Raw genomic sequence first — 22,078 nt, 5'->3', positions numbered from 1 at the left:
AGTTTTACGGTTGATCAGTAACTTTCTAGACATGGGGGAGGAGGAGGAGTGTTTATCTCCCAGATTACGGACCCCCAACTAGGTGATGCAGCTGTTTGGCAAATTAGATAGAACATTTTCACTCTTGATTAAACTGCTGTCATTGCGAAGCTTAAATGTGGAGTTGGCCCCCAGCTGTTTTGCCAAATTGAAGTGTCCTCTCTACAGATGCTCAGTGTAACTTGCATCTTAGCAGCATGGCATCTCACAGAGTTACCCATAATATGTTGTAAATTGAATTGCGGTTTAACACTTTTTTTCCTGAGCAATGCCTTGAAGAGTATGTTGGGTTCTGAACCTGGTGTCATAGAGTATACAAAGCAAGCCGCTCCCACAATTGATCCCTGCTCTGTTCTGCTCAGTGCTAATTTCAGCTACAGTACTTGTCCTTATTCATTCATGGGACATGGGCATCGCTGGCTATCCAGCACTCAGTGCCCATCCCGAGTTGCCCAAAGATAGTTGAGAGTCAACCACATTGCTGTGGCTCTGGTGTGACATGTAGGCCAGACCAGGTAAGGACGGCAGATTTCCATCCCTCAAGGACATTAGTGAACCAGATGGGTTTTTCCGACAATCGACAAGAGTTTTATGGTCATCAGTAGGTTCTTAATTCCAGATATTTTTTATTGAATTCAAATACCGCCATCTGCCGTGACAGGATTCGAACCTGGGTCCCAAGAACGTTAGCTGAGTTTCTGGATTAATAGTCTAGCGAAAATACCACTAGGCCATCGACTCCCCTTGTGTCCTCGCTCCTGGCTACAATGCAGTGATTCCTGCTGAATAGTTTGCATGTATGGACAGTCAGTGAGGACAACATCAAACTTGTGATGCCCTAGTTAGTTGGTCTGTCAATTGTGCCCTGGATCTTTGTAATTGCATTAATCAGTTAAATCTCCCTGTAGTGTGCACAACACACATGCCTTAATTTCAGTTTCTAAGTATCCTTTTCCCTCACGATCTGTGTAATGTCTTCCCAAAAGCAACAGCCCTGGTAACACAATTGAGCGAGATTACCAATTTTTTGTGCTATGTTCTATTTATCTCTCCGGCATTTCAGACTGTCCTGAACTCGTTTCCGCAGTGTGGGCACATTCACCTCATCAGCATTCGCGAAGGGTTCTAAATCCAGGTATTTACAAACATTGGGACTACTCCGTACCAACATGCAACAAGGTTACTGTAGTGACGTACCAATTTGGATGGGCATTTATAGAATCCATACAGTGCAGAAGGGAGCCATTTGGCCCATCGAGTCTGTACCGACTGTCCAACAGTGCATCTTTACCCAAGCTCACCCCATGCCCTATTCCTGTAACCATGCTATTAATCCCCCTAACCTATATATCTTGGGACACTAAGGGGGAATTCAGCATGGCCAATCCACCTAAGCTGCACATCTTTAGAAACCGGAGCACGCGGAGGAAACCCATGCAGACATGGGGAGAACGTGCAGACTCCACACAGACAGTGACCCAAGGCCGGAATCGAACCCGGGTCCCTAGCGCTCTGAGGCAGCAGTGCTAACCATTAGAATCTGCCTTGAAAATCAAAGTTGCAATTAAATTAATTTTGTTAATTTTGCTATTCTGTTGACCTGTATTGGAAGTCTGGGAGGCTGCAAGATGCAGTCTGTAAGGTGCAGAACATAACTTGTTTTACCACAATTCAACTGTTTCTCATTATAAGTCAATATTGGATAATGAGGAACTCATATCAGTAAAGACCATAAGTAATAGCCATGTATTTTGACACGAATAACTTGACTTGGTGTTGCATACACACAAACTATCCCTACGCTGCAGCCTCACAGCGCCAGGGACTGGGGTTTGATTCCCGGCTTGGGTCACTGTGTGGAGTCTGCATGTTCTCCCCGTGTCTGTGTGGGTTTCCTCCAGGTACTCCAGTTTCCTGCCACAGTCTGAAAGACGTGCTGGTTAGGCCATGCTAAATTCTCCCTCAGTGTCCCCGAACAGGTGCCGGAGTGTGGCGACAAGGGGATTTTCACAGTCACTTCATTGCAGTGTTAATGTAAGCCTACTCGTGACACTAATAACCACAATTCAAATGGACGAAGACTTCAAACTCGTATTGGTTTGAACTGAAGTCAAACTGTGTGACACTGTTTTAATTAGGGTATCATTTTAATATAGATTGCCTGTAAATTCTGATTAAATCAGGAAGGCCAAAGCTGATGGAACGAGAGTAAAATTCCATTGAAAGATTCACTTTAATAGCCAATTGGTAGGTTTAACCTAAGTGTGTGTTTGCTTTCTTAATCAACCAGGTTAGTAATCAGACTTAAGTTTACAAACTCTCTCAGATCAAAAGTAACTTTTCTCAAAGATTGTAGAGCTTGAGAAACGTAAATTTCGATAAGAATTGTAAATCTATCCGGGATGTTTAGCCGGTGGACGAATCGTGTGGCTTTATTTTAACGAAAGGTATTGCTGATCTCCTGGGCCATTGATCATCAATAATCTGGGATTGGAATCATATTTTCGAATGTTTAGCTTCTAAAACAGAGCAGTGTTTAACCGGGGCTGTCCTCTTTGATTGCTGGGATAATGCTTTGGGGGAGTGATGTGAATGAGCACATTCTGAAGCCCATTGTGGCTCATTCTTGGCAGGTTTTCTGCAGAGTGACAGTTTTGTGTAAATACGTCGCCTTCTGTCTTTGAGCAAACGCCAAGCTACAAAAGTCGGGGAAAAAAAAAACTGCTGGAAATGCCTGGCTTTCTTTGTCATTATAAATGTTTTGGACACTTTTGATATCTCCGCTGTGACAGATGTAGACTAGATGCACGAATTTTCTATTTATAGGCGTTTGCCCTACACTCTTCACTTTTTAAAAAAAAAAGCCAATTTCTTCGGCTGACTGCAGAAAACTATTGTTAGTGCCTGTGTGTTATGTTGTCTGCCTGGAAAAAAATTGATTTGCTCTTCCCAAATCTCTGTCGGAACAATGCAGCACTTTGACTGAACCAACTTCCCTTCTCATCTGATTCTGCTATTGTCCTTTCTGCCACCCTGTCACCTCGCTGCTCCGTCACTACTCAATTACCCTCCTTCTCTCTCATCATTACCCTAACTCGTTTCCATCATGGTTGTGTCCTATCCTCTCTCTCTCGCCTGGTGATCCACATCGGTCTCTTTCCTTTGCTGCCATTGTGACTGCATCTGCTGCCATTTCTGATCCCTGTTGGAGCCATTGCCACCTTAACCTCTCATTGCCGTATCCAACCTCTCTGTCCTTCACTCCTCAAATCCTGGCCACTTCTCTCTCCTTTCTGACTTGTTCTCCTTCCACTATTTCCCTCCCAACGCTGCCATCGCAATGCTGCCCAGTCTCTATTCTGTTCTGAGCCATGTTCATAGAACTCCTACAATGCAGAAAAGGAGGCCATTCAGCACATTGTGTCTACACCGACTCTCTGACAGAGTATCTCCCCCGTCCTATCCCTGTAACCCCACAGAATTTAGTATGGCCAATCCATCTAAAACCTGCACATTTTTGGAGTGTGGGAGGAAACCGGAGCACCCGGAGGAAACCCATGCAGACACGGGGAGAATGTGCAAACTCCACACAGACAGTCACCCGAGGCCGGAATCGAACCTGTGTCCCTGGCGCTGTGAGGCAGCAGTGCTAACCACTGTGTCACCATGAAGCTTTTTTATCCTTTTTAAATTTTTTAAAAAGAATTTCCCATGCCCTTGAAATGCTTTCACTGAGTTGTCTCAGGTCGTCTACAAATACTTTAGCACCAGGTTCCCCAAGACCATGTTGTGTGTTAACAGGAGAGAGGTGGTGCCTATCCGGCCGCATTCCAGCCTTGAATCGAGCGGCGTTCCGCACCGACCGGAGTTGGCTATCCCGGGCCAACCAGTGATCCCTGGCGCCAGGGTATCGTTACTTTTAGGCGGGAATTCTGACTTCGAGACGTTTCAGTCACAATCCCACAGATGATAGCTTCACATCATTGGCTCTTCAGCCAAGCACATACACCAAGGCTGGGATTTTACCGGCACAACCGCCCCGATTCCGGGGGCGGGCGAGGCTTGGAGAACGGCATTCTCTACTGACCTCGGGCAGGGTTGTACGAACCTTGGGAGGACATGCCGATAAAATTCTGCTCCAAATCCGGAATGTTACCGTCTCGCCCGCCCGAGGCTCGTAAGATCCCACCTGAGGCCAACGGAGAATGCGAGGCCTCGCCTGCCCCCGGAATCGGGGTGGACGTGGCGGTAAAGTTCATGCACAAATGTCTGAACCTGCGGTTCCTCTCGTACTGAGCAGGATTACTATTGCAACAACACATATCATCAGTGGGGTAAACGAATCTGTCTCACGACAGTCTATTACTGCTATTAGTACTGCACTGACTTGAGCACAACGCAGGGTAGTGACGATTGCTATCTAGTTTCCTTCAGCACGTGCTCCACAGAGAACTGATGTCACATCACTGCAGACCACCTGCAATTACAGTCACGCATCCCTCCATCTTGTCAACCATCCTTGTCCAAGTGTGCAAGACTTACCTCAGTTGTTTCAACGGAATTGGTATTGCCAACAATTGCATGTAATCTGCATTAACACTTAGGCTGAAATCCGTGTGGACAACATTGTGGAAACACGTTGAAATGTTATCAAAACCTGAATCCACAAATTGCATCTCATTTTTATCTGTGAAAGGTGTTGTTTTCTTTAACTCTGCCTCCCGGCTTTGATAGCAGTTTGATATGGATAATATTTTGCTCAGTTAACAAATGAGTGTTGCCGAATCAGTTTAGGTGTTAAAAAGTGGCCAATATGACATTTGTGTGAATAGGGCCAGTATAACTGGATCTTATATGATCACTGGTTGAGAGGAACGTTCACACTGATACCTACAACCTCAGCATTGGCTTTCTGGTCCCGAGTTGCATTGCTGTTGACACACCGTCAGATCACGAGAGTGACCAGAGTTTGGTAATCTCAAGAAGAGCTGTGTAAGGCAATTGGATTGTGGTTGTACTGTGATTTCAGCCAAGTTTAAAATGTCCAGATGCCTCTCGGTGGCTGAGCTAACTGACCCAATACAAGCTCAGAAGTCCCAAGTTCCAACTCCAGACTGTGTGCCGGGCGGCCTAATCTCATCATTCGGAGACAGTACAGTGGGTCACAGCATCCCGGGCTCGAGTAGGGAAAAATCAGCCGAGGTTCCCGAGACCAATTAGTATCCAGTTCCCCCTGTGGGAAAAGTACCTATTGTGTGAATGGCACTATTAGGCTCAGCTGCGATGGAAACCACCAGACCCGCTGACATATATTATTTGGGCTTGCATTTGGTAAGCGATCACTGAGGTCAAAGACTAAGGTTGCCCAGTATCTATCAAAAGATAATTGTGCAAAACGTCCCTGGTCTTCAGGAGAGAAAGGAAAAATAAAACACATGGCCATTGTAACAAATGTCACAATAATCTGACGCTGCCCTAGAAATGTAATGCAACTTAAATATGCAATGCGCTAATGTATACATTTCTAGATATTTACACATAAACGTATACATCACACATTGTAAATGGAAAGGTAGTGTAAATATGCTGGTAGTGTAAAACCATATTGCACTCAATCTATAGGAGTCATTGGTCATTGTTGGGTTCTTAGACAGAGGTCAATAATACTCAAGGATACGTCATTAAAAATCAGTTCTACTCCTCACATATTTTCCATGAGTCCAGCAGAACGTACGATGGAATTTGATTAAGCCAAGATGAGGGGGTGATTCTCCCACCTCGCCACGCTAATTTTCTAGCGCGGCGGGCTGGGAGAGTCTCATGGTCGGGCATTCGCGAGATTCGCGCATGCGTTCCCACCTTGTCCGCATCTCCCACCGCCGGATTTCCAGTGCCATCAGATCTGCGCTGGAAACCGGCGGGAAGACAGGTAAGTAATCCGAATCTTTATTTAAATATAATTGCAATGTAATTCGCGGGCCCAGGACTGAATTCTCCAGGCCTGCTAGCATCTCCCCCTCCCCGCCTCCCGAACCCGGCAGAGTGTTTCACTCCAGCGGGGCTTACAGTAGCTCCCCACTTTCGGGGAGCTAGAGGCCTGACCCTGCTGGAGTGAAGGGGGGGTGGAAATCGGGGCCCCCCAGGGGGTTGGGTGCTGGGGGGTGCCCCCTGGGCATGGGGACTCTGCCAATGCCAGCCTGTGCCCCCTGGCACTGCCCAAGGGGCACCTTGGCACTGCCCATCGGGCATTGGGGCCGAACAGGGAGCAGGGTCTGATGGGGGCAGGGCCTAGCGGGCAATCAGTGGAGGTGGGGGGGTCCCGCTGCCACTCTGCCATTGGGATCGATGGGGACAGGAAGGAGGCCAGTGATTGGAGCGTGTTGGGGGTGGGGGGGCGGTCAGCTGTGGGTGAGGGGGGCTGCTTGCTGGGGAGGATCGACACTGCAGGGCAGTGGGGTGAGGGGGGAAGTGTTTGGGGGGGGGGGCTGGAGATTGGGTCGAACCGGGGGTGGGGGGGTTGGGTCTGGCCCAAGAATGGTCGGGGGGGGGCCATGATTGGGCCAGTATGTGGGAGGCTGACAGTTCAGGGCCGCTGCACATACGCAGAGGTCCGCTGGTTTCAGCATCCTGCCCGGATAGGCCCCGGTCCCTGATTTATAATGACATTCACGCTGGTGGCCTCTGCATTGCACAGAAGTGTGGGAGATTCTAGTCTAAACTCCCACTGAAAAAACCAGCGTGAATTACTCCAGTTTTCCCGCAAATTCAGCACTTAGAATATTTTTGGGAGAATTCCAGCCGAGGAGTTTGACAAGTAAAAAATATTGCTCGGTGGCTTATATTTGGAGGTTTTTTTTTTGGAGATACTCAAGTGGACATCTGCCATCAAGTTTGACACCTTTTTGGGGAGAGGGTTGCGTACCTGTTGACTTACTCAACTCTTGAACACCACTGTCAATAGGCTGTTGGGCTGCCGTGCGCTCGTTAAATCACGATTCGGGGACATGAATGATAATGTAAAATGAAAGGGCCTGTATATCTGGGAAGTAATCTTGTCTACACTACAACTGTTGTGAGTCTCAAAAACCAGCCACAACTCTCGGTTTTGAAATCCTGCTCTTCTATCGATCACTGTAAACTGCCTCAAAGTTAAAAAGGAGAGGAGGGAAAAATAGGTTTTCTTCCATTTTGAATAGTTCTTCCTCGTTCACTTCAGCAGCGATATGTCGTCTGCAAAGTCATCGTGCTCGCGGCGTAGGCAGCGGAAACAGCGCCATTGAAAGACCATCAGGCACAAGGGCAGCATGAAGAGCGCGCAGATGGCAGCCATCACATACGCGATGGTCATCAGCGTCGACTCATCTGTCTGGGGAATGTTGTAACCGCAGTCTTCCATGTTTGTGCTAAAGAAGGGACCCTCCACCGTGGCTGAACGGAACTCATCGTGCACTGAAAGAGGAGGAGAGAACGTTAGTCACTGAGTTTGGGGCCTGGGTGTCACCGGATAAAACAGTACAACATGTTATTCGAATATATTTTACCGTTTGTCCATCTCTATGTTTTGTCCTGGCCTCAGAAACTTCACTCCAGTGGCAGGTAGATTATTAGATCATAAAATCATAGAATCCCTACAGTACAGAAGGAGGCCATTCGGCCCGTCGAGTCTGCACTGACCACAATCCCACCCAAGCCTTATCCCCATAACCCCATGCATTTAAAGTTAAAGTTTATTTGTTGGTCACAAGTAAGGCTTACATTAACACTGCAATGAAGTTACTGTGAAATTCCCCTCGTCGCCGCAGTCCGGCGCCTGTTCGGGTCACTGCACCTGACCAGCACGTCTTTCAGAATGTGGGAGGAAACTGGAGCACCCAGAGGAAACCCACGCAGACACGGGGAGAACGTGCAAACTCCACACAGACAGCATTTACCCTAGCTAGTCCCCCTAACAAGAAGTAATTTAACATGGCCAATCCACCTAACCTGCACATCTTTGGACTGTGGGAGGAAACCGGAGCACCCGGAGGAAACCCACACAGACACGGGGAGAATGTGCAAACTCCAGACAGATACTGACCCAAGTCGGGAATCGAGCCAGGGTCCTTGGCGCTGTGAGGCAGCAGTGCTAACCACTGTGCCATCGTGCCGCCCCAAGATCTTAGCTCTTTATTTGCTACTCCTGAAAGAATGCTCCCCAGATAAAGTTTTTAAAGTTTATTTATTAGTGTCGCAAGTAGGCTTACATTAACACTGCAATGAAGTTACTGTGAAAATCCCCTAGTTGCCACATTCTGGCACCTGTTCGGGTACACTGAGGGAGAATTTAGCACGGCCAATGCACCTAACCAGCACATCTTTCGGACTGTGGGAGGAAACCGGAGCACCCGGAGGAAACCCACGCAGACACTGGGAGAAGGTGCAGACTCCACACACAGACAGTGGCCCAAGCTGGGATTCGAACCTGGGTCTCTGGCGCTGTGAGGCAGCAGTGCTAACCACTGTGCCACCATGCTGCCCAATCATTCACTCCAAGCAGATTATTAATTCTGGAATCACTTGACCCGGATTAGAATTGAATTAAGGTGAATCGGGGTGCAGCCTTGGTGAATTGGTGTTGCGAGTCAAAGTTAAATCTGGTGCTAGCCTTTTCTCGATGCTAAGCTGGTGAAGATGGTGTGTAACTGGGACACACGGAACAGAAGGTGTGAGGCTCAGACAGTTGGTCTCACACACTTGCTGCAATGAACACACTTTATCAGGTTTAGGACCAATGGCTGGCCAATGGAAAATCAGCCAAGTTTTCTGTTCCTGACTCCAGTGTTGGGGAGGGGGAGGGTGGGGTGGGGTTGGGGGGGGGGGGGGTGGGGGGAGGTGGGGTGGGGGTGGTGGGTGAAGGGGGAGGGTGGAGGGGGATATCTACAGCAACAATTTCAGAGCTAAATCAGTCCAAAAACAATGCAGTTTTATCTAATGAGGCTAGTGTGAGTAGAGCTGGGGGATAGCTGAGATGGAGTCATTGGGCGAGAGAGAATGGCGATCTGATGATTGGATCAGAACATCCATTACCGAGAATTTTAGACTAGTGTGAGGGAGAGTTTGTTAGCACTACTGCCTCACAGCGCCAGGGACCCGGGTTCGATTCCCGGCTTAGGACGGCACGGTAGCACAGTGGTTAGCACTGCTGCTTCACAGCTCCAGGGACCTGGGTTCGATTCCCGGCTTGGGCCACTGTCTGTGCGGAGTTTGCACATTCTCCTCGTGTCTGCGTGGGTTTCCTCCAGGTGCTCCGGTTTCCTCCCACAGTCCAAAGATGTGGAGGTGAGGTTGATTGGCCATGCTAAAAAAAAATTGCCCCTTAAGAGACCTGAGATGCGTAGGTTAGAGAGATTAGCGGGTAAATATGTAGGGATATGGGGGTAGGGCCTGGATGGGATTATGGTCGGTGCAGACTCGATGGGCCAAACGGCCTCTTTCTGTACTGTAGGGTTTCTATGATTCTATGATTGGGTCAGTTGAGTCTGCGTGGGTTTCCTCCGGGTGCTCCGGTTTCCTCCCACAGTCCGAAAGAAGTTCTGGTTAGGTGCATTGGCCATGCTAAATTCTCCCTCAGTGTACCTGAACAGGCGCCGGAGTGTGGCGACTAGGGGATTTTCACAGTAACTTCATTGCAGAGTTAATGTCAGCCTACTTGTGACACTAATAAATAAACTTGAGCTTAACCCGATAAGATCCAGTTACAGAGAAATGCATCATATTGCCAATGGAAAGCCACCCTCGACACCCAGCCCTCTTCTACAAAGCTTTGTCCACCCAGCCACCCCTCTCTATTGAGGGGAATGAGGAATGCAAGGGGCAGGTAATATTTTGCAGAAGTAACTGTTTGTTCCTCGTGCAAGTGGTGGACAGTGACTGCAGCTGAGTCTGATTTTATCCTCACCCAAGTAGGGAAAGTAAATGGGAGTAGAGTGATGGAGAGATGGAATGAGTAAGAGAGGACTGGAGTGAGTGAGGTAAGTGAGAGAGGGGGAATGAGAGGAGAGTGAAAGAAAGAGGAGGCAGAGTGAGAAAGAGAAAGAGAGAGCGAGGGGGAGGTAGAGAGAGAGAGATAGGGAGTGAGTGAGAAGGAGGAATGGCAAAGAGGGGAGTGAGATAGAGAGAGAGATGAAGAGAGAGAGATAGAGAAGGGGAGAGTGGAGAGAGAGAGAGAGGGAGGCAGAGTGAAAGTTGAAAGACATGCAAACTTTCCTGTGGGAGTCACCCGTGAAAAGTGGGTGTAGTGACCCTGGCTGATTTATCTTTTCCCTTTCCCTAGTCCAGTGGTATTTAATCCAATTGTACCACCCTCAATCTCCACCAAGTACTTGACTGTTTTTCTTAACCAGTCATTACTACCCCTTTTATATTTACATTTTCCTGTGCCACCATCCTTCTTTGAGGCCTGCAAACAGGTGGCACAGTGGTTAGCACTGCTGCCTCACAGCGCCAGGGACCCGGCTTCGATTCCAGCCTCAGGTCACTGTCTGTGTGGAGTTTGCACGTTCTCTCCTGTGTCTGCGCGGGTTTCCTCCGGGTGCTCCGGTTTCCTCCCCCAGTCCATGTCAGGGGGAATAGCAGGATAAATGAGGGTTATGGGAATAGGGCCTGGGTGGGATTGTGGTCGGTACAGACTCGATGGGCTTAATGGCCTCCTTCTGTACTGTAGGGATTCTATGAAGATTCTATGCTTCTTACATAGTCGCTTTCTATGAGGCCTCAGCTGGTGCTGTGGCAGCTGCTGACTTCGGGGAGCCTTCAGTCAAAGCCTTTTCCTCTTCTGTATTGCAATAAAGGAGAAACATTGCAGTGATCTGGCCTACGGGTTGAGTCAAAGTATAAATTCAGACATTTTGACACCAGGTTGCTTCTCAATGTTTTACTTATTCAATAGCTTGATATGTGAAGTAATAGAAACATTAATATTGGATCCTACGATTGACTTGAGTGTCTACTGAACATCGCAGTGAAGTAAAACACATTATATTAAAGCATGTTGTTACTGTAGGTTTTCCCAGCTACCGTTATAGATGCAAGGGGAGTAATCTGATTATAAAAGCCACATGCTATGAAATAGGTGCTAAAAGTTATTTTACAGCTTCCAATTAGAAACTTATTAAATTAACAAAAAAAATTACTGAATGAAAATAGCAAATATAACATTCCAGGTACGGTATCTGCCAAAACTCTTGTGATCCCTAAAACCTTTTCCTTTTGTCATCTTCCTTTATTGCAATTTAAATCTTCCTCTTTATCTTTTCACTTTACCAGCCTCCAGGTGAAACTTTATTATAAAGATTTATCAGGAATATTTTGTGCTTATTATACAGCAGCTGGTAATAGAGTCATAGAGTCATCGAGGTTTACAGCATGGAAACAGGCCCTTCGGCCCAACTTGTCCATGTCACCCTTTTTTTTAACGCCTAAGCTAGTCCCAATTGCCCGCGTGTGGCCCATATCCCTCTATATCCATCGTACCCATGTAACTGTCTAAACGCTTTGTAAAAGACAAAATTGTACCCGCCTCTACTACTACCTCTGGCAGCTTGTTCCAGACACTCACCACCCTCTGAAAAAATTGTCCCTCTGGACCCCTTTGTATCTCTCCCCTCTCAACTTAAATCTATGCCCTCTAGTTTTAGACTCCCCTATCTTTGGGAAAAGATATTGACTATCTAGCTGATCTATGCCCCTCATTATTTTATAGACCTCTATAAGATCACCCCTAAGTCTCCTACGCTGCAGGGAAAAAAGTCCCAGTCTATCCAGCCTCTCCTTACAACTCAAACCATCATGTCCCGGGAGCATCCTAGTAAATCTTTTCTGCACTCTTTCTAGTTTAACAATATCCTTTCTATAATAGGGTGACTAGAACTGTACACAGTATTCCAATTGGCCTTACCAATGTCTGTACAACTTCAACAAGACGTCCCAATCCCTGAATTCAATGTTCTGACAATGAAGCCAAGCATGCTGAATGCCCTCTTCACCACCCTGTCCACCTGTGACTCCACTTTCAATGAGTTATGAACATGTACCCCTAGATCACTTTGTTCTGTAACTCTCCCCAACGCCCTACGATTAACTGAGTAAGTCCTGCCCTGGTTCGATCGACCAAAATGCATCACCTCGCATTTATCTAAATTAAACTCCATGTTTAAAATGTTGGGGGGGAGCACCGAGCAGGGGAACTGGTCGGCTCGTGTGGACCCCTGCCAGCTGGGAGTAGCGCCTATGACAAGCTGAGGGGCTGAGTCAGATGCCGTGAGATGAGGGAGACAGCAGCAAGGCCTTCTCAGTGGCAGTGTGGCAGGAACCTGGGGCAGGTGAAGCCCACGAGGGTGGCTAAGGAACCAGGAAGGGAATTGGAAACATAAGAGTGATCCCAGTCAGTCTGACTGAGTCTGAGAAGCCTCGTGGTAGAGAGACAGAACAGGACGGCAGCCAGGAGCTGGACACCAGAACAAGAGGAAGCACAGTGGCACAATGGTTAGCACTGCTGCCTCTCAGCGCCATGGACCCAGGTTAGAATCATAGAATCCTACAATGCAAAAAGAGGCCATTCGGCCCATCGAGTCTGCACCAACCACAATCCCACCCAGGCCCTATCCACATATCCCTACATATTTTACCCACTAACCCCTCTAACCTATGCATCCCGGGACACTAAGGGGCAATTTTGAATGTCCAATCAACCTAGCCCGCACATCTTTGGACTGTGGGAGGAAATTGGAGCACCCGGAGGAAACCCACGCAGACACGAGGAGAATGTGCAAATTCCACACAGACAGCGACCCGAGCCGGGATTTGAACCCAGGTCCCTGGAGCTGTGAAGCAGCAGTGCTAACCACTGTGCTACCGTGCTGCCCATTTAAATTTCAGCATCTGCCATGATGGGATGTGAACCTAGAGCCCCCCTCCAGATCTTGCCCTGGGGGCAAGGTATAGGTCTTGGATTACAAGTCCAGTGACAATATCACTGCCTGCCCCAGGTTCAATTCCGGCCTTGGCTGACTGTGTGGAGTTTGCACATTCTCCCCGTGTCTGCGTGGGTTTCCTCCGGGTGCTCCGGTTTCCTCCCACAGTCCAAAGATGTGCAGGTTAGGTGCACCGGCCATGCTAAACTGCCCCTTAGTGTCCCAAGATGTGTAGGTTAAATGGATTGGCCATGGGAAATGTGTGAGCCTACGGGATGGCCGGGAGGCCTGGGTAAGATATTTGTCAGAGAGTTGGTGCAGATTCGATGGGCTGAATGGCCTCCTTCTGCACTGTAGGGATTCTCTGTTTCTATTGTATGCCTGGTGAGTGACTGCGTTGAGGAGCTGAGGCCCCGGATAGGACAGAGATCTGGAGCATCGGCAGGGAATGCGTTCTGTAAATAGTCTGTTTCTTGGAGTGACGCTTCCCTGTGAGGGTTGATACTGCTTCGATGCCAGTGAACCTTGCCGTCTAACCTTCATGCAGTCTGTGTGCTTCAATCGTAAGCTACATTTTTGAGGCGAGGTGCGAAAGCTTTGGGGAACGGTGTCCTGGATCGGTTTCATGTAATTCCAGGTCAGGTCTACCGCAGAGTAAAGCTCCTCTAATCTTGAACAATATACATCAGTCCCAAACTCAGAGCACTACAGCAACAATCTGGCAATTTACCAACTTTCACATCAGCTATTCTGTTGCCTCTCCCTGTGGATTCCCAGATCGGAGTGAATGAGAGCAAAATTAGAACTGTTTTGTTGCCGACCAGAAACCAGGTTAAGATGATCATAGAAATCATAGAAACCCTACAGTGCAGATGAGGCCATTCAGCCCATCGAGTCTGCACCGACAACAATCCCTCCTAGGCCTTATCCCCATAACCTCACATATTTACCCCACTAATCCCTCTACCCTGCGCAGCCCGGGACACTAAGAGGCAATTTAGCACGGCCAATGCACCTAACCCGCACATCTTTGGAGTGTGGGAGGAAACCGGAGCACCTGGAGGAAACCCACACAGACACGGGGGAGAACAGACAGACTCCACACAGACAGTGACCCAAGCCGGGAATCGAACCCGGGTCCCTGGAGCTGTGAGGCAGCAGTGCTAACCCACCGTGCCGCCCTTAAATGATGTAAATGTGAAATGTTATATTTTAAGGAAAAGGGGCCCATGCAAGGGGCTAATGTTTTGGAACAGCATCGCGATGAGTGGGTTCATTAAAGACTGGCAGGAACTTCCTAATCTCAGCCTTGCTGGGGTAAGGTCGTACTGAAAAGGAGAGGTTGTGGGGTGGTGAGTGGTGGAGGGGAGGTGGAAATGTTGCGGGTAGGCATCTTCCTATGAATATGGAAAGGAAGCATTAGATGGGCATTCCTTTATGGGTCAATCACAAGTTCGTGTGGGCAGCCATGTTTGAAGAATCAGTCATTCACATACTTGATTAAAGATGGTGCCTGGAAGAGCAAACACAAGAGGTACAGGAGGAGGGGTGGGGGGGGGGGGGGGGGGGGGGGGGTGGCGGTGTACAGGAAGGACTATGATGAAAGGGGACTTCCTCAGGTCTGTCTGATCGTCACGCTGGAAGCGCTTTGTCACACTCACCGTGACAGGTGCTAACTGCGAATCCAATGCGTTTGTGAGCACGGTCGAAGACAACATAAAACCCCTCCATGATGACGGCACCCATCACAGTTCCTGTGGTTGACTGGGAGATGGCAAACTTATAGCAGTCATCCTGAGAAGTGGCCACGTCTTCAACTGGACGCAGATATTGCTGTGAATAAAAGAAACGGAGGATCAGTAATCAATTGCGCAGTCACGACTGGGTGGAAATTGCCTCAACGTAGAACCCTCATCACCGGCATAGAGAGGGGAGACTTTCAACGAATGTACGGTGGCACAGTGGTTAGCACTGCTGCCTCACAGCGCCAGGGACCCGTTCGATTCCGGCCTCTCCTGTGTGGAGTCTGCACGTTCTCCCCGTGTCTGCGTGGGTTTCCTCCGGGTGCTCCGGTTTCCTCCCACACTCCAAAACATGTGTGGGTTAGGTTGATTGGCCATGCTAAAATTGGCCCTTAGTGTCAGAGGGATTAGCAGGGTAAATGCGTGGGGTTACGGCAGTAGGGCCTGGGCAGGATTGTGGTTGGTACAGATTCAATGGCCTCCTTCTGCACGATGTGGAGATGCCAGCGTTGGACTGGGGTAAGCACAGTAAGAAGTCTCACAACACCAGGTTAAAGTCCAACAGGTTTATTTGGTAGCAAATACCATAAGCTTTCGGAGCGCTGCCCCTTCGTCAGATGGAGTGAAAATCTGTTCTCCAACAGTGCACAGAGACACAACATCAAGTTACAGAATACTAATTAGAATGCAAATCTCTACAGCCAGCCAGGTCTTAAAGATAAAGTGGGTGGAGGGAACAATAAACACAGGTTAAAGAGATGTGTATTGTCTCCAGACAGAACAGCTAGTAAGATTCTGCAAGATCAGGAGGCAAGCTGTGGGGGTTACTGATAATGTGACATAAATCCAACATCCCGGTTTAGGCCGTCCTCATGTGTGCGGAACTTAGAACATAGAACATAGAACAGTACAGCACAGAACAGGCCCTTCGGCCCACGATGTTGTGCCGACCTTCATCTGAAACCAAGATCAAGCTATCCCACTCCCTACCATCCTGGTGTGCTCCATGTGCCTATCCAATAACCGCTTAAATGTTCCTAAAGTGTCTGACTCCACTATCACTGCAGGCAGTCCATTCCACACCCCAACCACTCTCTGCGTGAAGAACCTACCTCTGAAATCCTTCCTATATCTCCCACCACAAACCCTATAGTTATGCCCCCTCGTAATAGCTCCATCCACTCGAGGAAATAGTCTTTGAACGTTCACTCGATCTATCCCCTTCATCATTTTATAAACCTCTATTAAGTCTCCCCTCAATCTCCTCCGCTCCAGAGAGAACAGCCCCAGCTCCCTCAACCTTTCCTCATAAGACCGACACTCCAAACCAGGCAGCATCCTGGTAAATCTCCTCTGCACTCTTTCCAGCGCTTCCACATCCTTCTTATAGTGAGGTGACCAGAACTGCACGCAATATTCCAAATGCGGTCTCACCAAGGTCCTGTACAGTTGCAGCATAACCCCACGGCTCTTAAACTCCAACCCCCTGTTAATAAAAGCTAACACACTATATGCCTTCTTCACAGCTCTATCCACTTGAGTGGCAACCTTTAGAGATCTGTGGATATGGACCCCAAGATCTCTCTGTTCCTCCACAGTCTTCAGAACCCTACCTTTGACCCTGTAATCCACATTTAAATTAGTCCTACCAAAATGAATCACCTCACATTTATCAGGGTTAAACTCCATTTGCCATTTTTCAGCCCAGCTTTGCATCCTATCTATGTCTCTTTGCAGCCTACAACACCCCTCCACCTCATCCACTACTCCACCAATCTTGGTGTCATCAGCAAATTTACTGATCCACCCTTCAGCCCCCTCCTCTAAGTCATTAATAAAAATCACAAAGAGCAGAGGACCAAGCACCGATCCCTGCGGCACTCCGCTAGCAACCTGCCTCCAGTCCGAAAATTTTCCATCCACCACCACCCTCTGTCTTCGATCAGACAGCCAGTTACCTATCCAATCGGCCAACTTTCCCTCTATCCCACACCTCCTTACTTTCATCATAAGCCGACCATGGGGGACCTTATCAAACGCCTTACTAAAATCCATGTATATGACATCAACCGCCCTACCTTCATCAACACACCTAGTTACCTCCTCAAAAAATTCTATCAAATTTGTGAGGCACGATTTGCCCTTCACAAATCCGTGCTGACTATCCCGGATTAATCCGCATCTTTCTAAATGGTCGTAAATCCCATCCCTAAGGACCTTTTCCATCAATTTACCAACCACCGAAGTCAGACTAACCGGTCTATAATTACCAGGGTCATTTCTATTCCCTTTCTTAAACAGAGGAACAACATTTGCCACTCTCCAGTCCTCTGGCACCATCCCCGTGGACAGCGAGGACCCAAAGATCAAAGCCAAAGGCTCTGCAATCTCATCCCTCGCCTCCCAAAGAATCTTAGGATACATTTCATCAGGCCCAGGGGACTTATCGACTTGGCTATCAGTTTCTGCTCAGCGACTCTGCGCTGTCGTGTGTCGTGAAGGCCGCCTTGGAGAACGCTTACCTGAAGATCCAAGGCTGAATGCCCATGACTGCTGAAGTGCTCCCCCACAGGAAGAGAACAGTCTTGCCTGGTGATTGTCGAGCGGTGTTCATTCATCCGTTGTCGTAGCCTCTGCATGGTTTCCCCAATGTACCATGCCTCGGGACATCCTTTCCTGCAGCGTATCAGGTAGACAACGTTGGCCGAGTTGCAAGAGTATGTACCGTGTACCTGGTAGATGGTGTTCTCACGTGAGATGATGGCATCCGTGTCGATGATCCGGCATGTCTTGCAGAGGTTGCTGTGGCAGGGTTGTGTGGTGTCGTGGCCACTGTTCTCCTGAAGGCTGGGTAGTTTGCTGCGGACAATGGCCTCTCTCTCCTCAGAAGACAAACACGGGACACGGTGGACAGAGTACCCTTCGTTGTCCAGTACTTCCCCGGAGCGGAGAAGCTACGGCATCTCCTCCGGAGCCTTCAACATGTCATTGATGAAGACGAACATCTCGCCAAGGCCATCCCCACACCCCCACTTCTTCAAACAACCGCACAACCTCAAACAGACCATTGTCCGCAGCAAACTACCCAGCCTTCAGGAGAACAGTGACCACGACACCACACAACCCTGCCACAGCAACCTCTGCAAGACATGCCGGATCATCGACACGGATGCCATCATCTCACGTGAGAACACCATCTACCAGGTACACGGTACATACTCTTGCAACTCGGCCAACGTTGTCTACCTGATACGCTGCAGGAAAGGATGTCCCGAGGCATGGTACATTGGGGAAACCATGCAGAGGCTACGACAACGGATGAATGAACACCGCTCGACAATCACCAGGCAAGACTGTTCTCTTCCTGTGGGGGAGCACTTCAGCAGTCATGGGCATTCAGCCTTGGATCTTCAGGTAAGCGTTCTCCAAGGCGGCCTTCACGACACACGACAGAGCAGAGTCGCTGAGCAGAAACTGATAGCCAAGTTCCGCACACATGAGGACGGCTTAAACCGGGATGTTGGATTTATGTCACATTATCAGTAACCCCCACAGCTTGCCTCCTGATCTTGCAGAATCTTACTAGCTGTTCTGTCTGGAGACAATACACATCTCTTTAACCTGTGTTTAATGTTCCCTCCACCCACTTTATCTTTAAGACCTGGCTGGCTGTAGAGATTTGCATTCTAATTAGTATTCTGTAACTTGATGTTGTGTCTCTGTGCACTGTTGGAGAACAGATTTTCACTCCATCTGACGAAGGGGCAGCGCTCCGAAAGCTGATTGGTATTTGCTACCATATAAACCTGTTGGACTTTAACCTGGTGTTGTGAGACTTCTTACTCTCCTTCTGCACTGCAGGGATTGTATGATTCTATAAATTGGCCATGCTAAATTGGACTCTAATGTCAGGGGGATTAAGAGGGTAAATGTGTGGGCTACGGGAATAGGGCCTGGGTGGGATTGTGGGTCGGTACAGACTTGATGGACCGAATGGCCTCTTTCTGCACTGTAGGGATTCTATGCTTTTATGAATCATAGTTCGAATTTTAAGGATTGCAAGCGATCGGTACCTAATCCATAGTCGCTGACTCTCGCACTTTACCTGCCATTTAACATACACTTGAGCATTGATTGGCAGTGGGCGGGATGTCAGTCTGCCCTTAGAAGGAAGTCACTCCCATGAGAGCTGTCGGCCAGTCAGATTGATTGACAGTTCTTCAATGCGGCCTGGCACTGCTGCTGTGGCCAGACCAGAAGCAGTTCTGCAGGACTGTGCTTGGGACTAAGTCTGGGGATCTTGGAGAAGGTAAGTCCTGGGGGTCGAGGGCGGGAGGGTACGGTTGCCTATGAGGGGGATAATCATGGTGTCGGGGGAGGGGTAAGCCAAGGAGGGGGAGAGCGGGACTCCAAGTGGCACAGTGACACAGTGGTTAGCACTGCTGCCTCACAGCGCTAGAGAACCGGGTTCAATTTCAGTCTTGGTTGACTGTCTTTGTGGAGTTTGCACATTTTCCCCGTGTCCGCCTGGGTTTCCTCCGGGTGCTCCGGTTTCCTCCCACGCTCCAAAAATACACGGGTTAGGTGGATTGACCATGGTAAATTGCCCCTTAGTTTCCCAAGGTCATCGAGTATCTTTAAGACAGAGATAGATAGGTTCTTGATCGATAAGGGGATCAGGGGTTATAGGGAAAAAGTAGGAGAATGGGGATGGGAAAAATATCAGCCATGATTGAATGGCAGAGCAGACTCAATGGGCCGAGTGGCCTAATTCTGCTCCAATGTCTTCTAGTCTTATGGTCTAAGGTGTGTAGGTTAGGGGGATTAGTGGGGTAAATACGTGAGATTATGGGGATAGGGCCTGGGTGGGATGGTTTGTCAGAAAGTCGGTGCAGACTTGCCTCATTCTGCATTGTAGGGATTCTATGATTCCAATGTCCCAGGCAGAGAGTGCACCAACAATGAGGGGGCCTTCAGAGCGAGGTGTTACCCTTTCCCCCCATGAGTTGGGGAAAGGTAGAAATGTCCTTTTCCACCCTCCCTCTACCCATTCCCACGAGTCTAAAAATGGAGGTTGGACAGGTAAGGTCCACAAGTCTCCATTTAAGGGTCCCAATAGGTGAAAGGGTGGGTTTTCTGTCAGAGACCCTGCCACCCAAGCATGAAATTGTGCCTGGGTTTGGATGGGCAGGTCCCTGGGGAAATGCGTTCCTTCAATTTTAACAGAACCCGGGGCATAAAATTCTAGCCATAGAATGAGAACAGCACAGGAGGAGGCCCTTTGGCCTGTCCTGTTCATGCCAGCTCTCTCTAGTGCCACTCGCCTGCCCTTTCCTTGTAACCCTGCGATTATTTTTCTCTTCAGGTCTTTATCCAATTATTCATCTCATTAACCTGGACTGGACTAGGGACAGCTGGAGAGGAAGATCACGGTTTCAATTCCCGCTCTCTCCTCCAATATTTAATCTTAAATAATCAACTGTTTTTATTCATTCATGGGATGTGGGCATCGTTGAGAGAGCCGGCATGTGGTGTCGAGGCAACTCTGCAGTGGAGTGGCTGGCTACACCATTTCAGAGAGCAATTAACAATCACCACATTGCTGTGGATCTGGAGTCAAATGTTGGCCAGACCAGGCAGCGATGGCAGATTTCCTTCCCTGAAGGGCCTTGGTGAACCCAATGGGGTTTTTAACAACAATCTGGTATTTCCTGCCGGCGTATCTTCCAGTCCCGCCAGAGGCGATTCCCCATAGCGGTTTCATAGGCAGCTGGGGGGAGGGTGGAGGGGGGGGGGGGGGGGGGGGGGGGATGGTGGGTGGTGGTGCCTGAGCCACGTGAAACACCATAGACATCGGCGGGACGGGAAGATCCCACCAGCGGCCAATTGTGAACCGCCTGAGCAGCTGGAAAACATGCCGCAGGGGGGCTGGAAAATCCTACCCACTGTCTCTGGAGCAGTAGTCTAGGTCTCTGGTTTCCTATTCCAGTAGCATTAAAACTAGGCTACCAACCCCTAAATCTGTGATAAAAATGGTACAATGAACCTCAGAATACTTGAGTTAGGTCGCATAACATTAGCGAGGGTTCTTGGCTGTTGATTGGTTTGCAATTGCCTCTACTATGAAGGGGTTGTGAGATGGGGTTTAGTTGGAGATGGTCTGTTTCTATTTCTGTAATCTCCTCCCATCCCACAACCCTACAAGTTATGTGTAGTCTTCCAATTCTGGCCTCTTGAGTATTGCTGATTTTAATCACTCCATCATTGCGATCTGTGCCTTCAGTTGCCTCTGGCACCCCTCTGGCTGTCTCCCTTGTTTTCCTCCTTTAAGACACCCCTCTTTGACCAAGCTTTTGGTCATCTGATCTAATATCTCCTTGCGTGGTTGGTGTCATTATTTTGCTTATTAATTCTTCTGTGAAGTGCACTGGGACATTTTACGCTAAAGGTGCTACATAAATATAACACCTTGGAGTTGTTGAATAACCTGCCAAAATGAATTGCCTCGACTTGTCACTCCTGTCCAACAAGAAAACATTGTGAAGGCTGAGATATCACTGAGTTCTTAGCAGCAATGAAGTCTCTTTAACCAATCTATAGGCCCTCGTAAAGAGTTTTCCTAATGTTCGGAATGTTGGGGCAATCCTCACCCTGCATTCTATTCTCTCTCTTTGCTTCCTGAACGAGTAAAAGACACTCCTAACCCCACCAAAGCTGCCTGACCTGCTGAGTACTTCTGTTTTTACTTCAGAATTCTAGTAGCTGCAGTATGTTCCTCGATCTCGTTCTATTCTATCAATGGTACAGGCCATCCTTTGGGATTGGTATAGACTGTCGCCTTTAATCATCATATCATTTTGGCTCAAACGTACAGCTCACAAATGAAATTCTCACACCCTTTCTATTGCATCTTTCCAATGGCAACAGCCCTGAAAATTGGATACACAACCTACTTTTTCTATGATTTCTGCAAATGCACCATAGAGAGCATTCTTTCCAGATGTATCACAGTTTGGTATGGCTCCAGCTCTGACCGAGACTGCAAGAAACTACAAAGAGTTGTGAATGTCGCTCAGTCCATCACGCAAACCATTGACACTGTCTCCACTTCCAGCTGCCCCAGGAAAGCAGCCAGCATAATCAAGGACCCCATGCACCCCGGGCATACTCTCTTCCACCTTCACCCATCGGGAGAAAGATACAAAAGTCTGAGGTCATGTACCAATCGACTCAAGAACAGCTTCTTCCCTACTGCCATCAGACTTTTGAATGGTCCTGTCACACATTAAGCTGATCTTTCTCTACACACTATAGATAACTGTAATACTACATTTGGCACCCTCTCCT

General features: G+C 48.5%; 1 protein-coding gene across 1 annotated transcript in view; it reads right to left on the bottom strand.

The window, feature by feature from the left end:
• Positions 1–6,576: 6,576 nt before the first annotated feature.
• The window catches only part of bace1 (beta-secretase 1), a 153,930-nt gene continuing 138,428 nt past the window's right edge, over positions 6,577–22,078 (bottom strand). The window contains exons 8-9 of the mRNA XM_078198988.1: positions 14,651–14,822; positions 6,577–7,488 (exon numbers count right to left, since the gene is read on the bottom strand). Of these exons, the coding sequence (XP_078055114.1) occupies positions 7,247–7,488; positions 14,651–14,822 (414 nt within the window). The 3' untranslated portion in view covers positions 6,577–7,246. The remainder of the gene's footprint in view (positions 7,489–14,650; positions 14,823–22,078) is intronic.

This window comes from Mustelus asterias, chromosome 27 (assembly GCF_964213995.1).
Source record: "Mustelus asterias chromosome 27, sMusAst1.hap1.1, whole genome shotgun sequence".
NCBI classification, from domain to species: domain Eukaryota; kingdom Metazoa; phylum Chordata; class Chondrichthyes; order Carcharhiniformes; family Triakidae; genus Mustelus; species Mustelus asterias.
Note: the sequence above shows the minus strand (reverse complement) of the source record. Positions and strands in the feature narration are given on the sequence as shown.